This window comes from Phaenicophaeus curvirostris, chromosome 1 (genome assembly GCF_032191515.1).
Source record: "Phaenicophaeus curvirostris isolate KB17595 chromosome 1, BPBGC_Pcur_1.0, whole genome shotgun sequence".
In the NCBI taxonomy this organism is placed as follows: domain Eukaryota; kingdom Metazoa; phylum Chordata; class Aves; order Cuculiformes; family Cuculidae; genus Phaenicophaeus; species Phaenicophaeus curvirostris.
In genome coordinates this window covers 165,738,768-165,756,517 of record NC_091392.1, presented here as the reverse complement: position 1 = coordinate 165,756,517, position 17,750 = coordinate 165,738,768, and the positions used below count along the sequence as shown (strand labels likewise).

Genomic DNA, 17,750 nt, shown 5'->3' with positions numbered 1-17,750 from the left:
CAAAGGGTTAGAAGTCATCCTCTCATGATACCCACAGTTAAAAGAGTAATAAAACATTCAAATGTAACAGGGAACAGGGCAAGCAGGAAGAAGAAACAGCCTTCTTCCTGTCCCTCCATTTATCATCTCTTTACCTTTGTTATTAATTGATCCAAGCTGGTGTACCTTCAGGTATTCAAATAGAGTGAACACTTGAAAATGGGAAGGTAAAGAAATAAAGGGGGATACATCCACAGTGAACAAGGTTACATGCCTTTAAGATGTGGTTAAAGAAAGGCAGTACAATTTTGTGGAAGCAGGAACAGAGACATGCTTTTACTTTAGCCATGACTAGGCCAAAGTGTGCAGAAGCTAAACACATAAAGCACAGACTTTACTACAGCCACTTGTGCACTCTCTTCTGAGGGCTTTTCAGCATTTTTCTAAAAATTGCTTTCTGCAAGTGGGCTGGTGTGTTTGAAATGACTGCAATATATGATGAACATGACGGACAGACATTGCTAGGAGATTCATTATTCCCTCACTTTGGTTTGTTTACTGTTTAAGAGCCTTCTTACCCCCACTCTTCTTCTTTCCTTTTGCTCTGTTTCAGGCAAACGTTGAAAAGAAGCATTGTTTGCTTGTCTCCTAAATACAATTTAGCAAAGAAAACCATTTGAATGCAATGTCCAGCAAAATTTCATGAATCTCACGTGTCCTCTGCCTTTTCCTCATTCAATCTACTTACAGCCAGACAAAATGTTAATTGACCGAAGTAATCTTTGCCGCCCACAGTTGTCCCTCAGCTCCCTGGTATTCCCTGGTTTCTCCTCAGCACAGAGAAAGACTGCAGATGCCTGAACTTCATCCTAATATAGTAAGGAAAGAAGTTTAGTCATAGTCTAGTCCTGAACACTACAGTGTTTATAAGACAGACTTTCATGCAGTAGCTTTGAAACAAAATACAGACCATATTTCTTTATTACCTCTATGTTTAATGACTGTGAACATATAAAAATATGTTATACAATTTTCTATCAACCAACAAGTAGAATTCAGAATACGCAAGGACTCCTCATTCTCTGTGAAAATATCTGGTTTCTGCACATACAGACAAGTCAACAGCTTGTTTGAACATGTTAATATTGCTACCCTGCAAACTGTTAGGTTTTTTAGTTTGTTTTTATTTTTAAAAAGTACTTAATTCTTCCATTACTCAAGTATAGGAATTCCTACCGATAGCGATCAGGACAAATCTCAGGAGTTTGAATACATAGCCAACTCTTAATCACATCTCCTAGACATTCATAAACACCTCTGAAAATTCTCAGACAGTAAACCAGTATAGCACACATGCCCAGACATCTTCCAGCCAGAGTTCCATCACGTTGGAGTTCAGGGGCATTTAAAAAATAACCATTAATATTTCTAGAATATCTGACTTGACAAACTATAAGATAGGACTTTTCAAAGGCTGCTAACTTTCTCCTCTTGGTGATGTGTCAAGCAAAACCAGCACCTGAATGTTTATTCATTACCTTCCAGCATCTATTAAATTGTTGTTTCTAGAATTTAAAATGCAATTAATTAAATATTATTTTCCATCCAGTCCCAAGGCAGTCACCTAAATTCTTCAGACAGCTGGAAATACAAGTGCATTAGAACAAATGGGAAGTATTTGTAAGACTCCAGTTTTACTAGAAAACTTTTTTTTTTCTGGAACTCTTCCATTAATGTAAACCAATTAATTCATTAAGCCAAAGCATGGCAATGATTTCCAGTTACAGCAGCCTTACACTCCAACTTCTGCTAACTGAAAAGAAATCAGCTGCTCACATTGCATTTCCACGCACAGAAAGAGGATTTTTTGCACTATAATCAGCCCTGAGCCCTTGGAAGCAGACAAGGGAAAAGGCAAACGGGAAGTCTGTTTCCAATACCCCTTTGTGACGTTCCATTGCGAGGGTTGCAGTAAAGAGCAATCTGCTCTCCCCAAACACCTCGGACTTCAGCAGCACAGAGAAAACATCATCCAGATCAATGCCATGGCCCAAAATATTTACTATCTTTTGCTGAAGCCAATAATGTTTCACTTGCTGGGCTTCTAAGCAACTCCAAGTACTGGTTTTACACACCAAAATAGTGGTGGCCCTAATAGTGAGGGTGTTATCTCTATTGATAGAACTGCAGTGCGCAGCACACACAATGTGCTACATTCTATTTTCATGACAAAATGGCAGGCATAACTTGCATCAATGACTTTCAGCCAGCTTCTAAACAAGGTTACTGAAAAAGAAACCAAAAATGTGAATTAGAAAGGCAAATATTGTCACTGAAGGGTGTCTGAAATCACCTGAGGATCTGTCCCAGCAAAACTGGGTCTCAGACTCTATCATTCTGAAGTTGCAGCATGAACTTCAGTCTGCTTTATCAATATGAATGGTTTCTCTTCAGATTTACTTGCTTTACTCCACCACCGTCATACCCTGAAATGCAGTAATATTGTTTTTATTCCCTCCTGCTGTATTTGCAGTTTGCATTATGTTTATGCAAAACTCAAGAAGAAGAAAAACACAACACAAATTAACAAAAAAAAAAAATAGAGCATGCAACCACACTGGATTTATCACTCCCCATTTGGAAATGCCCCCATTCTCCTTCAGAATCAGAGTCAAAATTTTGCTGGTTAGGACATTCTCAAGAGCAAGAGTGACCAACATGGTCCAGTGGGCTCCTGCCACACAGTACAATGACAAACAAAGAAATCTTGTGGACCTTTAGCATAGACTTCTCTCTTATGTGCTTTGCTAAGACTACAGCCTGAGTTTTCAAGTTTCCTCTTGACTTTTGTAGTTCAGAACCTGGAGTGAGGCAAGTACATGAATACTGTAATTTAATTAGAAAGCAGACTGCTGATCAATGCCAAGCATAGTGCCACAGATGAGAGCTGGATTAAATGCAAAGGCAAAATGTATTTAAAACCTTTTGATTTAAATTTATCTTTCTACCTTTATTTAAGATTAGCCTCTAGGCTTCATTTTAGAGAGTAGGTTTTGGGTTTCCAGAAAAGCTTAATGCATTAACACGTTTTTTATACGCCAAGGTGGTGGGAAATAACTATTTGAAATAAACAAGCTGTTAGGACAAATACATTTTCCAGTTATTAAAAGAGGAGTGGAAGTCAGGTCTGCAAATACCTGCAGCTTTTTACCTGTATGCTTTTTACCAGTAACTTCACATACTCCATACGCTTAATATTACTGTTGAGTCCAAGCGCACATCACTTTTACAGACAGAAGTGTTAAAATTGGATTTACATTTCTCCCATCATTAACTTCCCGTGCAAGATTTTCAGGTGTCTTTCCACACTCCAGAGTTAAGTGTGTAGTTTCTTACACATAGTTTCTTACTCTTCGCCATGCTCATCCCAGTCTTTTGTCTACCCAAATGAACAAAACTGAATACATTTTCATAAACACTGCAGAGTTGGCTTCAAGTATTCAAAAGCGAAGAAATCTTCAGAGCAGAGCAATGCAAGGATACATACCTTGCTGAACAATGGCACTTGATTACCTGTGCAGAATGGAAAGTTTACTTGATCTAAGTCTGTCCAGAATTTCGGTGTAAATAAGAGTTCTCTTCAAACTGTTTCAAGAACAGCCGCCATTTCTTTGAACTGTCTGAAGAAGTTCTAAAAAGCAAGAGTTAAGATAAATTTCAGCTGCATGAAGAAAAGCTCAAACTGTAGTTCAAACGAGCACGTTAGACAAAAATGACAATCCAGGTTTCTCACATTCTCCCCTTTCCTCCAGCCACAATTTTCAGCTTGAAGTGAAAGTTTCCACTTTTGTTTTTTGTGAGCTGGTTGGCAATTGGTCACATTCACTATTAAATGTACACAGGTGATGCCTTATTTGCATGGGTTAGCCTGTTAATGGGAGGCGATACTATGCAATAAATCCAAAGTAGTTCTCACACTACAACAAAAAAAAAAGCAAACACAAAAAAGCTTTCTTATGCACATGTTCCTATTCCCAGCTGAAATAATCTAGGCTTCTCTCACATAGTATTCATTTCTTATAATAGTTAAACAAAAAATTATATTACAGAGGTTTCAACCAGAATGAACACATTTCACAACACAAGGATTTAGAATATCCTTCTCAAATTCCTTCCAGTCTAACTCCAAGGATTTATCTGTAAGCACGTACAATATTCTAAGCTGTACATTTGCCCTTTAGTGACAACAGAATTGCCACATTTCTGCACAATTAAACAAAGTTACATAAGTTCATGGATGAAGGCATAGCAATTAAAAGCCAGTGACAAAGCAGCCTGACCCTCACTCCTAATCATTAACAAATGTTAGGCTTAACCCAAGCTTTAGATTTTGAGGCTGGGGAACTTTCCATAGATTTTGAACCCCCTTTTAACAAGGCAGAGCAACAGCTGACAAGAAACATCTAAAAAATCCTCAGTTGTTAGCATATTTGTAAGAGAGCAGAGTGATGACTGCTAAAATAATATTTTTTCCATAAGTGATGTAGAGCTAAATGCTGTACAATAAGTACTTGGCTTCAGTGTCTTAAATAATTATTAAATGCTTCATCCTCTAATGACTGTATTAGTAAATAAGCACCACAAGTGGATGCATCGAGGTCTACAGTTACTCCTTATCAAAAAGGTCACTGTTGCTTTTAAAAGACTGAATCAAGTAATGCTGATTACAGACCTGGAACTGTGGGATCGTCATTTCAAAAGATTTGTCTGTTATTTGTCCTGACGGGTCCACCACTTTTAGCATCACTGTAACATAAGGATACTTCAGAGACCTGCAGGAGTCGGAGCTCACTGCAACACCCAGTTTCCATTTAATATCAACAAACTACAAGGGAGAAAATAATTGGAAACAGTGTTAATGGAAGATCTAGCTGATCATTGCTGTTCTGTTGGATGGATGTTTTACAGACAACATGGGACACACAGAGCTCCTATCCAAACAGGAAACAATCATACACATTCAGATATTATTGTCAATTAAAAAAAAAATCTACCCTTCCTTTTAGGTATACATGTGTGGAGAGAATCAATCTTACAAATTACTTCACTTAACCTGCTTTCCTTATTCAATTACTGCCAATGTTCAAGTACAGTCTATTTCAGGAAGTTATAGTAATAGAAGCACAAGTTCACCTGGCTTGTATATAAGTCATGCTTTTGTCATGGGTTGGGTTTGTTTTTTTTTGAAGTTTCTAAGTCAAGTGGAAACATAAAAACCTCAGACAGAGCACAAATGTTTTATAATAGCAAAAATGGAAAAGAAATTAATGTATTCCATAACTGTCTTTTATCTAAAAGTACATCATAAATACATTTCAGACAGGTAAGTTACCACTTATAGCCTTTTACAATTGACAGAACTGTCAAATGAAGAGATAAAAAAAAAGCCTTTAAAAGCTTATTGTCAAGATTTTTTTTCCAATTCCGTACTTTTAAACCACTGTTAGAAAAAAGATCCTAAAATGCAGAGACTCTGTCTTATCTTTTTCAAAAAAGGAACACTGGAAATTGACAGAAAGTATCTTTAAAAAAAATTTAAATTTAAGGGAGACAAAGAATAAAACAACTAAGCACTGCTGTTATCAACTCTGAAGAACACCTCAAATTACACGTAAGACAGATTAACATAAACAACTAGTTTCATGCAATTGTCTACCACCCTGACTGCCACTCACTTTCCCTAACAGTACTATGAAGCATTAATTTCTAAAACTGTATGAAATGTGCATTTATGATCCAAACAATAATATTAGAAAACTGGTCAGCATTTCGATGACTCTTATTGAATACATTCCATTTTCTGGGTAAACATTTGGTAACATCTATAAGAAAGCTTTCGGCAGTCAAGATACCATCACGTCCGTGGCAATACAACATACACAATGAAGCACTGACGCTTCTGAGAACTTATTAGTTTGCTCAACTGCACTTGGTCATTTAGTTACCTGCCCCACTGTGGCCATACTTCTTGCATCTTCTGATACACTAATAGATTTGCCCCGTTCATTCCATACGTGACGAATAACTTGAACAGCATGTTTTGGCAGAGTGCTGACTGCATTGCCCAAGGTGGTGACAAGTTCTTCTGTAGAGAGACCGTTTCTGGCTGCTGTGCTACAGGTATATCCAAAGAACACTGAATCAATTTAGTTTCATTACATTTCTCACTGTACTTCACAATAATCAGGCAGAATGTGATTTATTTTTTTCCTGGGATATTTTACTAGTGTTATGTATCCATGTGCAAAAACCCAACACGACTTGACTTTTCATGTGTCCTAATATGCTTTGCTGGGCTAGCGCAACACACAAAATAAAAATAATCATGGACTCCAAGTGCTATTGCAACTGAAAAAAAGGCATAATGCTGTGAAAAGATGTGTGCACACAGCAGTTAAATATTATTACTCTAGAAATAAGGCAGCTTAATTAAGCATTTAAGTATCACCAAAAGGCAAGTAATGACCTCTAAGTTATCACATAATTGGTATTAACAGGAGTGAAATGATACAATAAGCCCTCAGTTGAAAAGGTAGCAACTCTAAAGGAAAACTGCCATTTATTTCCTTCTATAGAAATAGAAAGAAAAAAATCCCACCATAGCTTTGTTCATGCAGATTCACTCCCGTTAAAGAGACATTAAAAAAAAAAAAACGAACTAGAAAAAAGTTGGTCCTCCAACTAGCATGGCCTAATGTAATTTAAGACATTATGTTTTATAGAGAAAATAATAGCATAAATTTCTACTGGTATATTTTCTCCAGTCAAATTATTATTACATAAAACATTTCCATTCTAGGTATCAAAAGAACAAGCAACATCTTGAAAATTTTACCTTTCTGAAAACAGAAAAAAACTGCAAACAGTAGCTGAAAACACTGCCTAAACACTCCACCTTTATCACAGTGGAATTCAACATTATAGAACTGTGTGTTCTTCAAACAAGCACAAATGCTGGTTTCCAGTCTAAGAAACATGACGTTTTTAGAACTTGTTCTTTGAGCAAAAGGCGTAGCTGACTTAGCTTTAGAACTGAGCTTCATTTAGTCTTTTATTTTGCCAGTAGTTCTAAAGCTTGCAGACAAGATCTTAGAAAAATTTCCTCTCTTTATGAGACTAACTACTAAGTAACTGCACATTTTTTAAGAACATAAACTAAGCCCCAAAGGGGGTTTTTTTGTGTACTGAGTTACAAACTTATGCCCTTTCCCCAATGAGCTCATTTAATACCCATATTCGATGTCAGTTTTTAATACTACTATAAGTTAGGGTGGAGGTAAAAACTACATAGGCTTAGGTAAATTATTTTGTGCTTACCTAAACAGAAAGGAAATAATGTTAGCTATTTTTTCCAGATCACCAACATTAATCTCAATCCCAGATGTCTGCATTCTCTAAAAACAGAATGTTCACAATTACAAATAATAATAGATTTTGCATTAATAAAATCCTCTTTGTGTATACACACATACAAAAAATCGCTCTGGGAATCCATCTTTTACAGTATATACAGCAAATATATTTGCTTATAACTGCTAGTATCCAAACTCACCTGACATAGTTCAGCTGTATTTACACCTGGGAACTTATGGTTCAGATGCTGAATTATTTGCTCACACTGTAAAGAAAATAATTTTAAAAATACTCTTAATGCAAATTTTAATACACAGGACAAAGCTAGTTTGACTACTCAGAAAACGGGTTAATGCAAAAATAGACAACATGAGGATGCTTTATATGCAGAGTGAAGAACAAAGTCAATTAAATGACTGCTTTTAAAATTACACCAAATTCAAGAAAAGCAAATAAACTCAGTCAAGACTTTTAGTTACTACCTCTCTAATTACTCTTATTTAACGCACCATTTCATAATTATTGAACAATGGACACTATAGTAAACAAGCTGAATGTTTGCTAGACAAGCTAGCTTGATAACTCCTTTAGATTAAAGGGAAAAAAACATTTAAAAATGTTTCTGTGATAAAAACAAACTTAGAGCAACCCTATTGCTCTCAGCAGCAATGGTCCATTATAAGCCACGTAAATCCAAGCCATCACAGGCATAACATTTGCTTTACAAGAAGACAAAACCAGAAGAGCTTAAACAAAGTTTTCCTAGAATCAAAACGCACCAGATACACTTCTACATCCCATTTATCACAGAATCATTAAGGCTGGAAAAGACCCCTATGATCATCAAGTTCAGCTGTCAGCCCAACACCACCTACTAAACCATGTCCCACGGTGCCACAATGACACATTTTCTAAACGCTTTCATGTAAGGAGACTCCACCTGGGCAGCCCCTTCAAAGGCTTCACCACTCTTTCAGCAAAGAAATTTTTCCTGACATCTCATCTAAACTTCCCCTGGTGCAGCTTGAGGCCATCAAAGCATTTATTTATGAGGCATTTATTGCCCTTACTCACCAGTTCTGCAAAAAAGTCTTGAGGCATTAAATTAATCTTATCTGCTGCACCATCAGCATCTGAAAAATACAAATGATCAGAAGCAAATCTTTAAAGTGTTATAGAAATAAACGTAATCACTCTTTGAATAATTCCTAGGTATCCTGCATGCATTTCCCTTTAAAGCCAAGCTTTCTTTAAGGGAGTTTTTCATGAATTACATTAATACCACCTGCTCACGGCATTCCAAGTCTAACAGAATCAACTCCAAAAGGCTTCAGACCAAGCCTCTACAATCACAAATCCTGGCAGTCCCCGATGCTACAAAATAGCTGATACCAAAAATGCCAGAAAATAAACTCTCTAAGGCTTGTTTTGGAATTATAAAAAGCAAGCATCCTTTTTAATGCAGGCCTGGACAACATGAGGTATTGATTTCCATCCAGTGTGCAGTGAAACAAGGGCTAGTTACAGAATATGCTTCCCACTCCAACACATTAGTATGAGTTTTCCCAGAAGTATTATACATGTTCTGTTACGTTCCAAGGACCAATTTGAATGTTATTATGAACTTAACAACAGTCAAATCTCTTGCTAATTTGGAGTTGGCTCCAGCTCTCTGTCTGACCTTGCATCTGATACAGGGAAAGGTCGCAAACAACAGTGATTACAGAAGAAGATACATCTGTTCAGCACAGATCATACTTAACACAAGACATAACAGTGTCTGGAAAAACACTATTTGAAAACATGCTACAAAAAAAAAAACAAAACACATGCATGCTATCAGAGGGACATTCTAACTTTCAATAAATACAGTTACTTCGATGAACTTAACTCTACCTCATCTTAAATAAAAACATTCCACTTTTTGTAATAGTAACTACTTCTTGTACCACAGCATCCATGCTGCTGATAGTAGTTGATACAAGAAATAGTTGCTATTGCAAAAAGTGGAATATCTTTGATTTAACTGAGGTAGAGTTAAGTTTCACTTAAGTAACTGTATTTTTTGAAAGTTAAGACAGAATACCCCTCCAATAGCACGTTTTCATTAAAATGTTTTTTCCAGACACTGTTTATTCTCAGGACATAATAACATCTTGTGTGCAGTATGATCTGCACATAACAGGTGTTTCTTCTGTAATCGCCTCTGTTTGCAGTGCTTTCCTATCTCAAATACAAGGTCAAGAAGACAGCTAATACCAGCCCCAAATTAATAAGAGTTTTGACTGTTGCGAAGTGCATAACGATACTAAAATGAGTCCTTGGAAAGTAACAGAACATACATAAGATTTCTGGGAAAATTGATGTGGATGGTCCATCCCTGGAGGTGTTTAAGGCCAGGCTGGATGGGGCCTTGGGCGGCCTGATCTGGTGGGATGACTCTGCCCATGGCAGGGGCGTTGGAACTAGATGATCTTTAAGGTCCCTTCCAACCCAAACTACCCTATGACTCCTATGATTCTATACGCACAGAAGTGGGAAATGCAAGGGAACAAGAGCTGGTGACAATGTGACTGATGGAAATCACTCCCTCACGTTGCCCAGCCGTGATTAAAGGATGCTTGTTTTCTAAAGCTCCAAAACGGATCTTAGGAGAGCTTATCTGCCAGCCCTTTTGGTGTCACTGCCCTGCGGCACACCGGGAAGCCGCCTATCCCCGCCTCACCCTCCAGTCCCAGCAGCGCAGCCGCAGCCCCGCCAAGCCCAGGCCCACGCCGAACGCCTCGCCCCGGACGATTCGGCCTCTCGGCTAAGGAACCCGGACGGGTCGCGCTGCGCTCCCGCACCGGGGTCGGGGTCCCGGTCCCGGTCCCGGTCCCGGTCCCTCACCCAGCGCCACCAGCGCCCGCGGCGCTGCCGCCCCACCGGCCATGGCCCCTCACAGCCGCCCCAGCCCGGCTTCCGGCTCACAGCGCCCGCCCTCTGATTGGCTGCGAGCGGAGCCACAACGAGGCGGAGGCGGGGACCTCGCTTCTGATTGGCTGCGAGCGGAGCCAGAACGAGGCGGGGGCGGGGGCCCCTCCCCTATTGGCTGACGGGGAGGAAGCGCGGGGCCGGTGTGACCGCTGGGTTCGATAAGGTGGGTTGGGCTGCAAGGGACCTGAGAGCTTGTCCCGTCCCGTCCCGTGTGAGGAACACTTATTCATCGGTAAAACGTTGAAAAGGACACAGTCTTTGAAGCAAGGGCAATAATATTTTTATTGTACAACTCAGCGCTGAATTGGATGCCCTTCTAAAAAGGCAAAGCGTCTTCCAAAAGCAGTAGGTAGATGTACTAGTTTTAGACAAAGAACTCTTTAAGTTCTCAAAGAATGTTTATTTTTTTAGGTTATCCAGCCATGTCCGGAGACTTCCTTCAGCTTGTCTCTTCACATAAGACAAGTGTATCTTACAAGACAACTAAATACCACAAATACTGTGTTCAGTTCTGGGCCCCTCACCACAAGAAGGATGTTGAGGATCTGGAGCGAGTCCAGAGAAGAGCAACGAAGCTGGTGAGGGGGCTCCAGAAACTGGGGTTGTTTTGCCTTGAGAAAAGGAGGCTGAGGGGAGACCTCATTGCTCTCTACAACTACCTGTGTGCATGTGGCACGTGTGGTGTATTCAACTCAGTACAGGTACATGGAGCAACCATACTTTATGCAAATGTGTCGTGGAATCAGCCTGTATACCTGCAAATAAACAGTGCAGTTTCTCTAATAATCAGTTTTACACCTGTTTTTAGGATTTGGGTTATTATATTATAATGTTATAATATCAGTATAGAATCAGGCAGTTATAGAATGGCCGGAGTTGGAAGGGACTCACAAGGATTATCTAGTCCAACTCCTGTCCCTGCAACAACAACTCCAACATTCACAGTATGTGTCTGAGGGAGTTGTCCAAATGCTTCTTGAATATTGTCAGGCTTGGCACCATGACTACTCCCCTCGGGAGCATGTTCCAGTGCTCCACCACCCTCTGAATGAAGAACCTGTTCTTAATATCCAGCCTAAACCTGCCCTAGCACATCCTCCTGCCATTCCCTTGGATCCTATCATTGGTTGCCAGAGATCAGTGTCTGCTCCTCCTCTCCTTGTGAGGAAGCTGTAGGCTGCAATGAGGTCTCCCCTCAGTCTCCTCTTCTCCAGGCTGAACAAATCAAGTGACTTTAGCCAGTAATCATACAGTTTCCCCTTTTAACCCTTCACCAACTTTTGTGGCCTTCCTCTGGACACTCTCCAGTAACTTTATATCCTTTATGTACTGCGGCACTCAAATATGAACACAGTAGATCTATTGTAAGACTGTAAAATACAACTTATCACACAGTAGTGCTGGCTAGTTTTAAATTAACTATTTTCAATAAATGTTAATGAAAGAATTTAGAATATACTTCAGGAAAAGGGTAATTATTTTGGAACATGGTGTGTGTTTATGAGCTTTATATGTTTATAGTCTGTCTGATTGCAGCCTCTCCCTTTTAAAGTATCTAATTAAATGCACAAGTGTTTTTGAGTGGTATGTGTTTTTATGACCTCATGATTAGCAGAACGCTAGCAACGTATGTACTGGTAAGATCTGCCTCTGATAGCAAGAAGATGACTTAACAATCTCTTTGTTCTTAACTTAGGTAACTCTTACATTATTACCTAGAGAACTTTATGAATTATTTTATATTACAGTTTTGTCAAGACTCTTAGTAGAGCCTTTAGCAAAATGACTAAATTTGTTATGTTACTTTTCATTCTTTCTCTAGGATATGGAGATAGTTGTGAAGTTGAATGTTTTAGCAGTTTGGTAATTACAGAATCATTTGCTGAAATTTGGAGTTATTTGGGGGCTATTTTCATCAACACATAAACATGTATTTTGTTCTTTGAATCTGGAATAGAAAGGGGTGAGGTGTGTAATGACTTCAGCTTGTCTGCCCAGCCACAGAATTAAACCGTGTTTCTTAAGAAAATTCTGCCTTCAGTCAGCGTGCTCTGTGAAGCTTTTTGCAGCTGCAGAAGGTAGACGTGGACTATGATGATGCTCTGACAGCACAGGCGTACCTTTTACCTCAATATGGACTGAGGTCTTGATGAGAGAAGACACTCGGTAATAAAACCAGAAGACAAATCTCATGAGGGACAAGTAGAATGGATTGCTGAAGAAAGACACTGCAGTATTGTTGTTGATACGTCAATACAGAAGCTTCAGGCACAGGCATGTAGCGTCACCGCAGTCCTGCTAAGCGATTACAGGGGGTACAAAAAAATGAAAACATCATTAGGTAATTTACTCCATGTTATAAGCTTCACATATAATCATAGAATCGTAGAATGGTTTGGGTTGAAAAGGACCTTAAAGATCACCCAGTTCCAGCCCCTGCCAAAAGCAGGGACACCTTCCACTGTATCAGGCTGCTTGAAGCCTTATTTAACCCGGTCTTGAATACCTCCAGGGATGAGGCATCTATGAATTCTCTGGACAACCTGTTCCAGTGCCTCAGCACCTTCATGGTAAAATATTTATTCCTAATATCTAAATGAAATCACCCCTCTTTTACCTGAAAAATGTTCACATGTACAGAACGGAGCATCATTGGCATCGACGCTCTCTAAAGAGCTTCACCAAGTTCTTCTAAAAGCTCTTCAGGCAGACAGGAGGAAGCATGTCTCTGAATGGGGTTTCTTCAGAGCCTGGGCACTTGACTGTGTGGTATCTTCAAAATCCTGCCTTTCTGACTGCCGGCATGTTGGTACCCCTGTCTCCATTCTGCCCAGAAATGCCATTTTCTCACATTATACTGCTTCTTTCTCTCATGCGACTCTCCCATTTGCCTGCAAACTGACACAGTTTCCATCCTGCCTGCATCCTCACTGCCCACTCCAGACATATAGGCAGGCGCCACCACCTGCATCCCACTGCCGCAGGTCCCTCTGGTCAGGAGGTGGGTAGGCCTGGAGGTCCCGTTCATGGGCTCCTACAGAATTCCTTGTCTATATGTCCGCTTCAGAGGATGCAAGCCCCACAGCAGTGCTGCAAGGGGTTGTGTCGGTCAGCTGCAGTCTGAAGAGTGGTGGGCAGAGCAGTCGGGGATGGCTGGGCCAAAAACCCAACATGTTGTTTCATCATCCTTAGTTCTTTTGAATTAACTTGAAAGACGGCATAGAATCACAGAATGGTTTGGGTTGGAAGGGACCTTAAAGATCATCCAATTCAACCCCCCTGCCATAGGCAGGGACACCTCCCACTGGATCAGATTGTTCAAAGCCAAATCCAATCTGACCTTGAACAACTCCAGGGATTGGGTATAACTTTACATATAAAATATAAAATGTATATAACACTGTATAATGAGATGCATAGAATCATAGAACAACCAGGTTGGAAGAGACCCACCAGATCATCGAGTCCAACCATTCCTATCAAACACTAAACCATTCCCCTTAGCACCTCGTCCACCCGTGCCTTAAACACCTCCAGGGAAGGTGACTCAACCACCTCCCTGGGCAGCCTGTTCCAGTGCCCAATCACCCTTTCTGTGAAGAATTTTTTCCTAATGTCCAGCCTAAATCTCCCCTGGCGCCGCTTGAGGCCATTCCCTCTTGTCCTGTCCCCCGTCACTTGGGAGAAGAGGCCAACACCCTCCTCTCTACAACCTCCTTTCAGGTAGTTATTAAGCGCAATGAGGTCTCCCCTCAGCCTCCTCTTCTCCATATTACATTGCATATATTACATTGGGGTTGATCCTAGCCAAAAGGCCAAGAAGTGGTGTCTTGATGTTCCTGAGGTGGGAGGGTTTTAGAGGTACCCCTCAAAATGCTATTTTTATCATAGAATTATTGATGTTGGAAAAGACCTTGAAGACCATCAAGCACAACCATCAGCCCAACACCACAGTGCCTACCAAACCCTGTCCCAAGTGCCACATCTACACATTTTCTGACCATGTCCAGGGATGGTGACTCCACCGCTTCCCTGGGCAGCCTCTCCTAACACTTCCCCACTCTTTCGGTAATAATTTTTTTCCGAATCTCCAATCTAATCCTCTCTCGGCGCAACTCGAGGCCCTTTCCTCTTGTCCCATCACTTGTTACTTGGGAGCTGTAATTGATTTATCGCATCTCATAGTAATTTTTGGTGGGCCGCACAAGGCCTTCGCGTCCCGGCCGCCGCCCCGCCTCGCTCCCTTCCCAGCGGGGGCGTTCGGGGCCGCGGGGCCGGGTTCCTGCAGGCACGTGGGGCCGCGCTGGGGCGGGACCAAGCGCCGGGCGGGGCGGCGGAGACACCACCCCTTGCCCCGCCGGGACGGTCCATTACCGGAGGTGGGGGGGGCGATGAAGCCAAGAAGGAGGTTAGGGGGGGAATCTTCGCGCTCAGGGTGAAGGCTTTCATGGCTGGGTGATTCGTCGCGCCGTGGCAGTGGGGAGATGTGCGTGGGGAGAGCTCAATGGGGTCGGTTTCTTCCCAGCTTTCTCCCCTCGCTCCCCCCTCATCCCCCCTTCCCCGCGAGGCTCGGTGGCGCGGCCCCGGGTCGGGGCTGAGGCGCGGCGGCGCGAGGCGCTGTCAGCGCGCGCCGCGAGGCCCCGGGATCCGCCCCGAGCCGCCTCGCCTCGCCTCGTCCCGCCGCCATGGAGCCGCATCGCTGGCTGCCCCTGGAGGCCAACCCCGACGTGAGCGCCCGGCCCGGGGCGGCGGGGAGGGGGGGACGAGGGCAGGAGGGCCCAGGGCCCGCGGCAGCCCGGGTTCAGCGCGGCGGGGTGGCTGCTGGGGGGGCAGGGAGCGTCGGGGTGCGAGGTGAGGGGGTGTCTCGGGCTCCGGATCTGACCGGGGTCTTAACTTCTTTATGTTTTCTGCTTGCTTTTCAGGTCACCAATCAGGTAAGCAGCTCACGGGCACCTCCCGAAGCCTCCGAGTACGTAGGGTCTTGTAAAGATGCGGTATGAAAGAAAAAAAAAACAAACAACGAAGGGGAAGAGGATAGATGTGGCCTGGCTATTAATGTAATGTAATCTCGGTAATGTAGAATCAGGTAAGCGGCTCTTCTTTGAGGTAACCTTTAGGTTTCTCTGTAGCTTTAGAATCATAGAATGTTTTGGGTTGGAAGGGACCTTTGCAGGTCATCCAGTCCAACCCCCCATTTGCAGGAGCAGGGACAATTCTTTTCGTTTCCATGTCCTGGTTCTCCAACGAGAGTAACCCCTTCCTCCCTCTGGGAGTCTGCGCTGAGTCTTCTCGTATTGGACCTCGTGGGCACCTACTGAAACCTCCAAGTATGTGGGGTCTTGTAAAGATATGACATGAAAGAAAAAGCAGCAAAGAGCAAGAGGATAGATGTGGTCTGGCTATTAATGTAATGTGATCTCTGATGAGCTTTACTGTGAGTTTTAATTAATTATTTAATGATTAAAACATTATTGTGTATTTATGTATAATGTATGCTAGTTCTGGACATGTATACAATGTTTTTGTGTACTTATAAGGGTCTGCTTATCTGCTATTACTGTGTCACTGCCTCTTTCTTTGTTAGCTAACCATAAGAAATTATGTCATTTTACCATATTTGCACTTCGTTGTTTATTCATGACGATATCTATATGATTTGTTATTGCTGATTTTGTAATAGAATACAGACCAGATACAGGAAGCTTGTTCTAGTCCACAAAACAATGTAAGTGCTATATAAACTAGTTGAAAGGAAATCATACGTGCTCCAACCCTACACTATGTTATCAATGATAGTTTTTAGCATCAAAGGTCAGTTATTGATCCCAGCAGGCCTAATGGTTATGTTAAGGATGGCGTTTTAACCAAAAGACTCTGAAGCTTCCAGCAGCAAGATGACATTATTAAAACTACATCGTTGAAATATTTTTGAAATTAGGAATTTGTATGCAGATAATGTGATTTTTTTGTTGTTGTTGGTCTCAGTCTATTTACTGAGTCTGCAGGAAAGTCAAGGGTAATTAGATACTGGGTTGTTTTGTACTTGGCTTTATAGTTTCTCAGGGCAAATAATTTAATCCCACTTTTGAGTTAAAATTAACCTTCCTTTGGAGCTTTTCTTAAATGTGTGTCATCATTTCCTGTTTTATTTTTTTGTTAAATTTTGGAATTTGGAGATTAAGTTCTAGTTTGGAAGAAAATTAATGTCAAAAAATAACTAGTTGAGTTTCAAAATCTCTAACTTCTTCTCACTTTCCAGATGTTGAGATGGACTTATCAGGGTACATATGAAGTCCTGTCATCTGTAAAGTAGAAATTGAGGAGGAAAACCTAGTAATTTTTTCCAAATATCTGAATTATCTCATACCACTACATGTTTATATTGTATGGAGAAAAATCCTCGAAGAATATTAAATGAACTATTCTAAGTGTGTTCAAAACCTCTCTGTCTTGTCCATTGGCTTGGCATTTGATGATGTATGATATCTATTAATTGTGGATGATGATGGATTATAGGAACTTTTACTCTACAAGGATTTTCTTGTACAGAAATAGCTCTGTACAAAGAGGCCACTTAAGACCAGTTAGAGTTCCTTTTTCACTGTATGTTGCCAGTCTGAACTGAACAGCAGTTGTTATTATCTAGACTGAGAGGTATATATTTAAAAAAAAAGGGAGTGTGAATGATCAGTACTGAATATGAATACACCTTGCACTATTACTCATTACTCTTTTTATCTCATCATTACACTGGTAAACTGTTTAGTAACAGGGCTGTTAGTCACCAGTTACTCATATCATATAATCATATAATAGTAATGTGAGATTCAAATGAAGTTCCAGACATGTTTAAAGAATCGTGATAATTGCAAGTGCAGATGTTTTTTGTGGCACTCTGTGCTGTGTTCTGTAAAATATTCTAGAGTTCTCAGGATTAAAAAAAAAAAAGTGGCGTCCCCTAATATATATATCTAGTAGTAGTTTAATACGTGCATCTCTATACACACATCCAGCCATGTGTTTCTTGGTGGAGACTTTTTTTTTTTGTAATTTAGTTTTTTTTTAAATGATGTTTTATGTGTTTTACTTGAGTGTTAGACTGTTATTGGAACAAACTCACTTGGTTAGTATTAAAGTTATTGCTAGGTGTCGTAGTGAGAGCTCAACCCTCTCCCCCTCCCCCCTCCAAATTCTGGTCACCTTGCAGATATATGGATTCCTAAGTATTAGATTATAGTCAGATCTGTATTATGATATGCCAAATGCTTATCCTATTTTGATTATTGTATCAATAATTTTATTCCCCTTTTTTAATAGAAAGGAAATGCACTAAATGCATGTTCACCTGCTTTCAGTATGTTGTTGCCATACACTGTGCTCTC

At 40.8% G+C, this 17,750-nt stretch overlaps 1 protein-coding gene across 2 annotated transcripts; it reads right to left on the bottom strand.

Annotated features, from left to right (window-relative positions):
• Positions 1–953: 953 nt before the first annotated feature.
• COMMD6 (COMM domain containing 6) lies at positions 954–10,357 on the bottom strand. 2 transcript variants are annotated; one of them, XM_069880260.1, is made up of 7 exons: positions 10,282–10,357; positions 8,467–8,525; positions 7,592–7,657; positions 7,357–7,433; positions 5,985–6,153; positions 4,712–4,864; positions 954–3,670 (listed from the first exon to the last, which is right to left on the bottom strand). In XM_069880260.1, the coding sequence occupies exons 1-7, from the start codon at positions 10,322–10,324 to the stop codon at positions 3,620–3,622; spliced, it is 618 nt and encodes a 205-aa protein (XP_069736361.1). In that variant the 5' UTR covers positions 10,325–10,357; the 3' UTR covers positions 954–3,619. The 2 variants fall into 2 exon arrangements, with proteins under 2 accessions (XP_069736361.1, XP_069736370.1); XM_069880269.1 differs by lacking the exon at positions 10,282–10,357 and adding an exon at positions 10,239–10,255.
• Positions 10,358–17,750: the final 7,393 nt, after the last annotated feature.

What these genes read in the sequence shown, in the direction of transcription:
- COMMD6 (XM_069880260.1), bottom strand. Translation starts at nt 10,324, where the DNA reads ATGGCCGGTGGGGCGGCAGCGCCGCGGGCGCTGGTGGCGCTGG. An exon ending in ATTATTTCCTTTCTGTTTAG is followed by an intron (nt 6,154 to 7,356) that starts GTAAGCACAAAA and finishes ATATACCTGTAG; the next exon opens with CACAGCAGCCAGAAACGGTC. An exon ending in TGACGATCCCACAGTTCCAG is followed by an intron (nt 3,671 to 4,711) that starts GTCTGTAATCAG and finishes CTTGCTTTTTAG; the next exon opens with AACTTCTTCAGACAGTTCAA.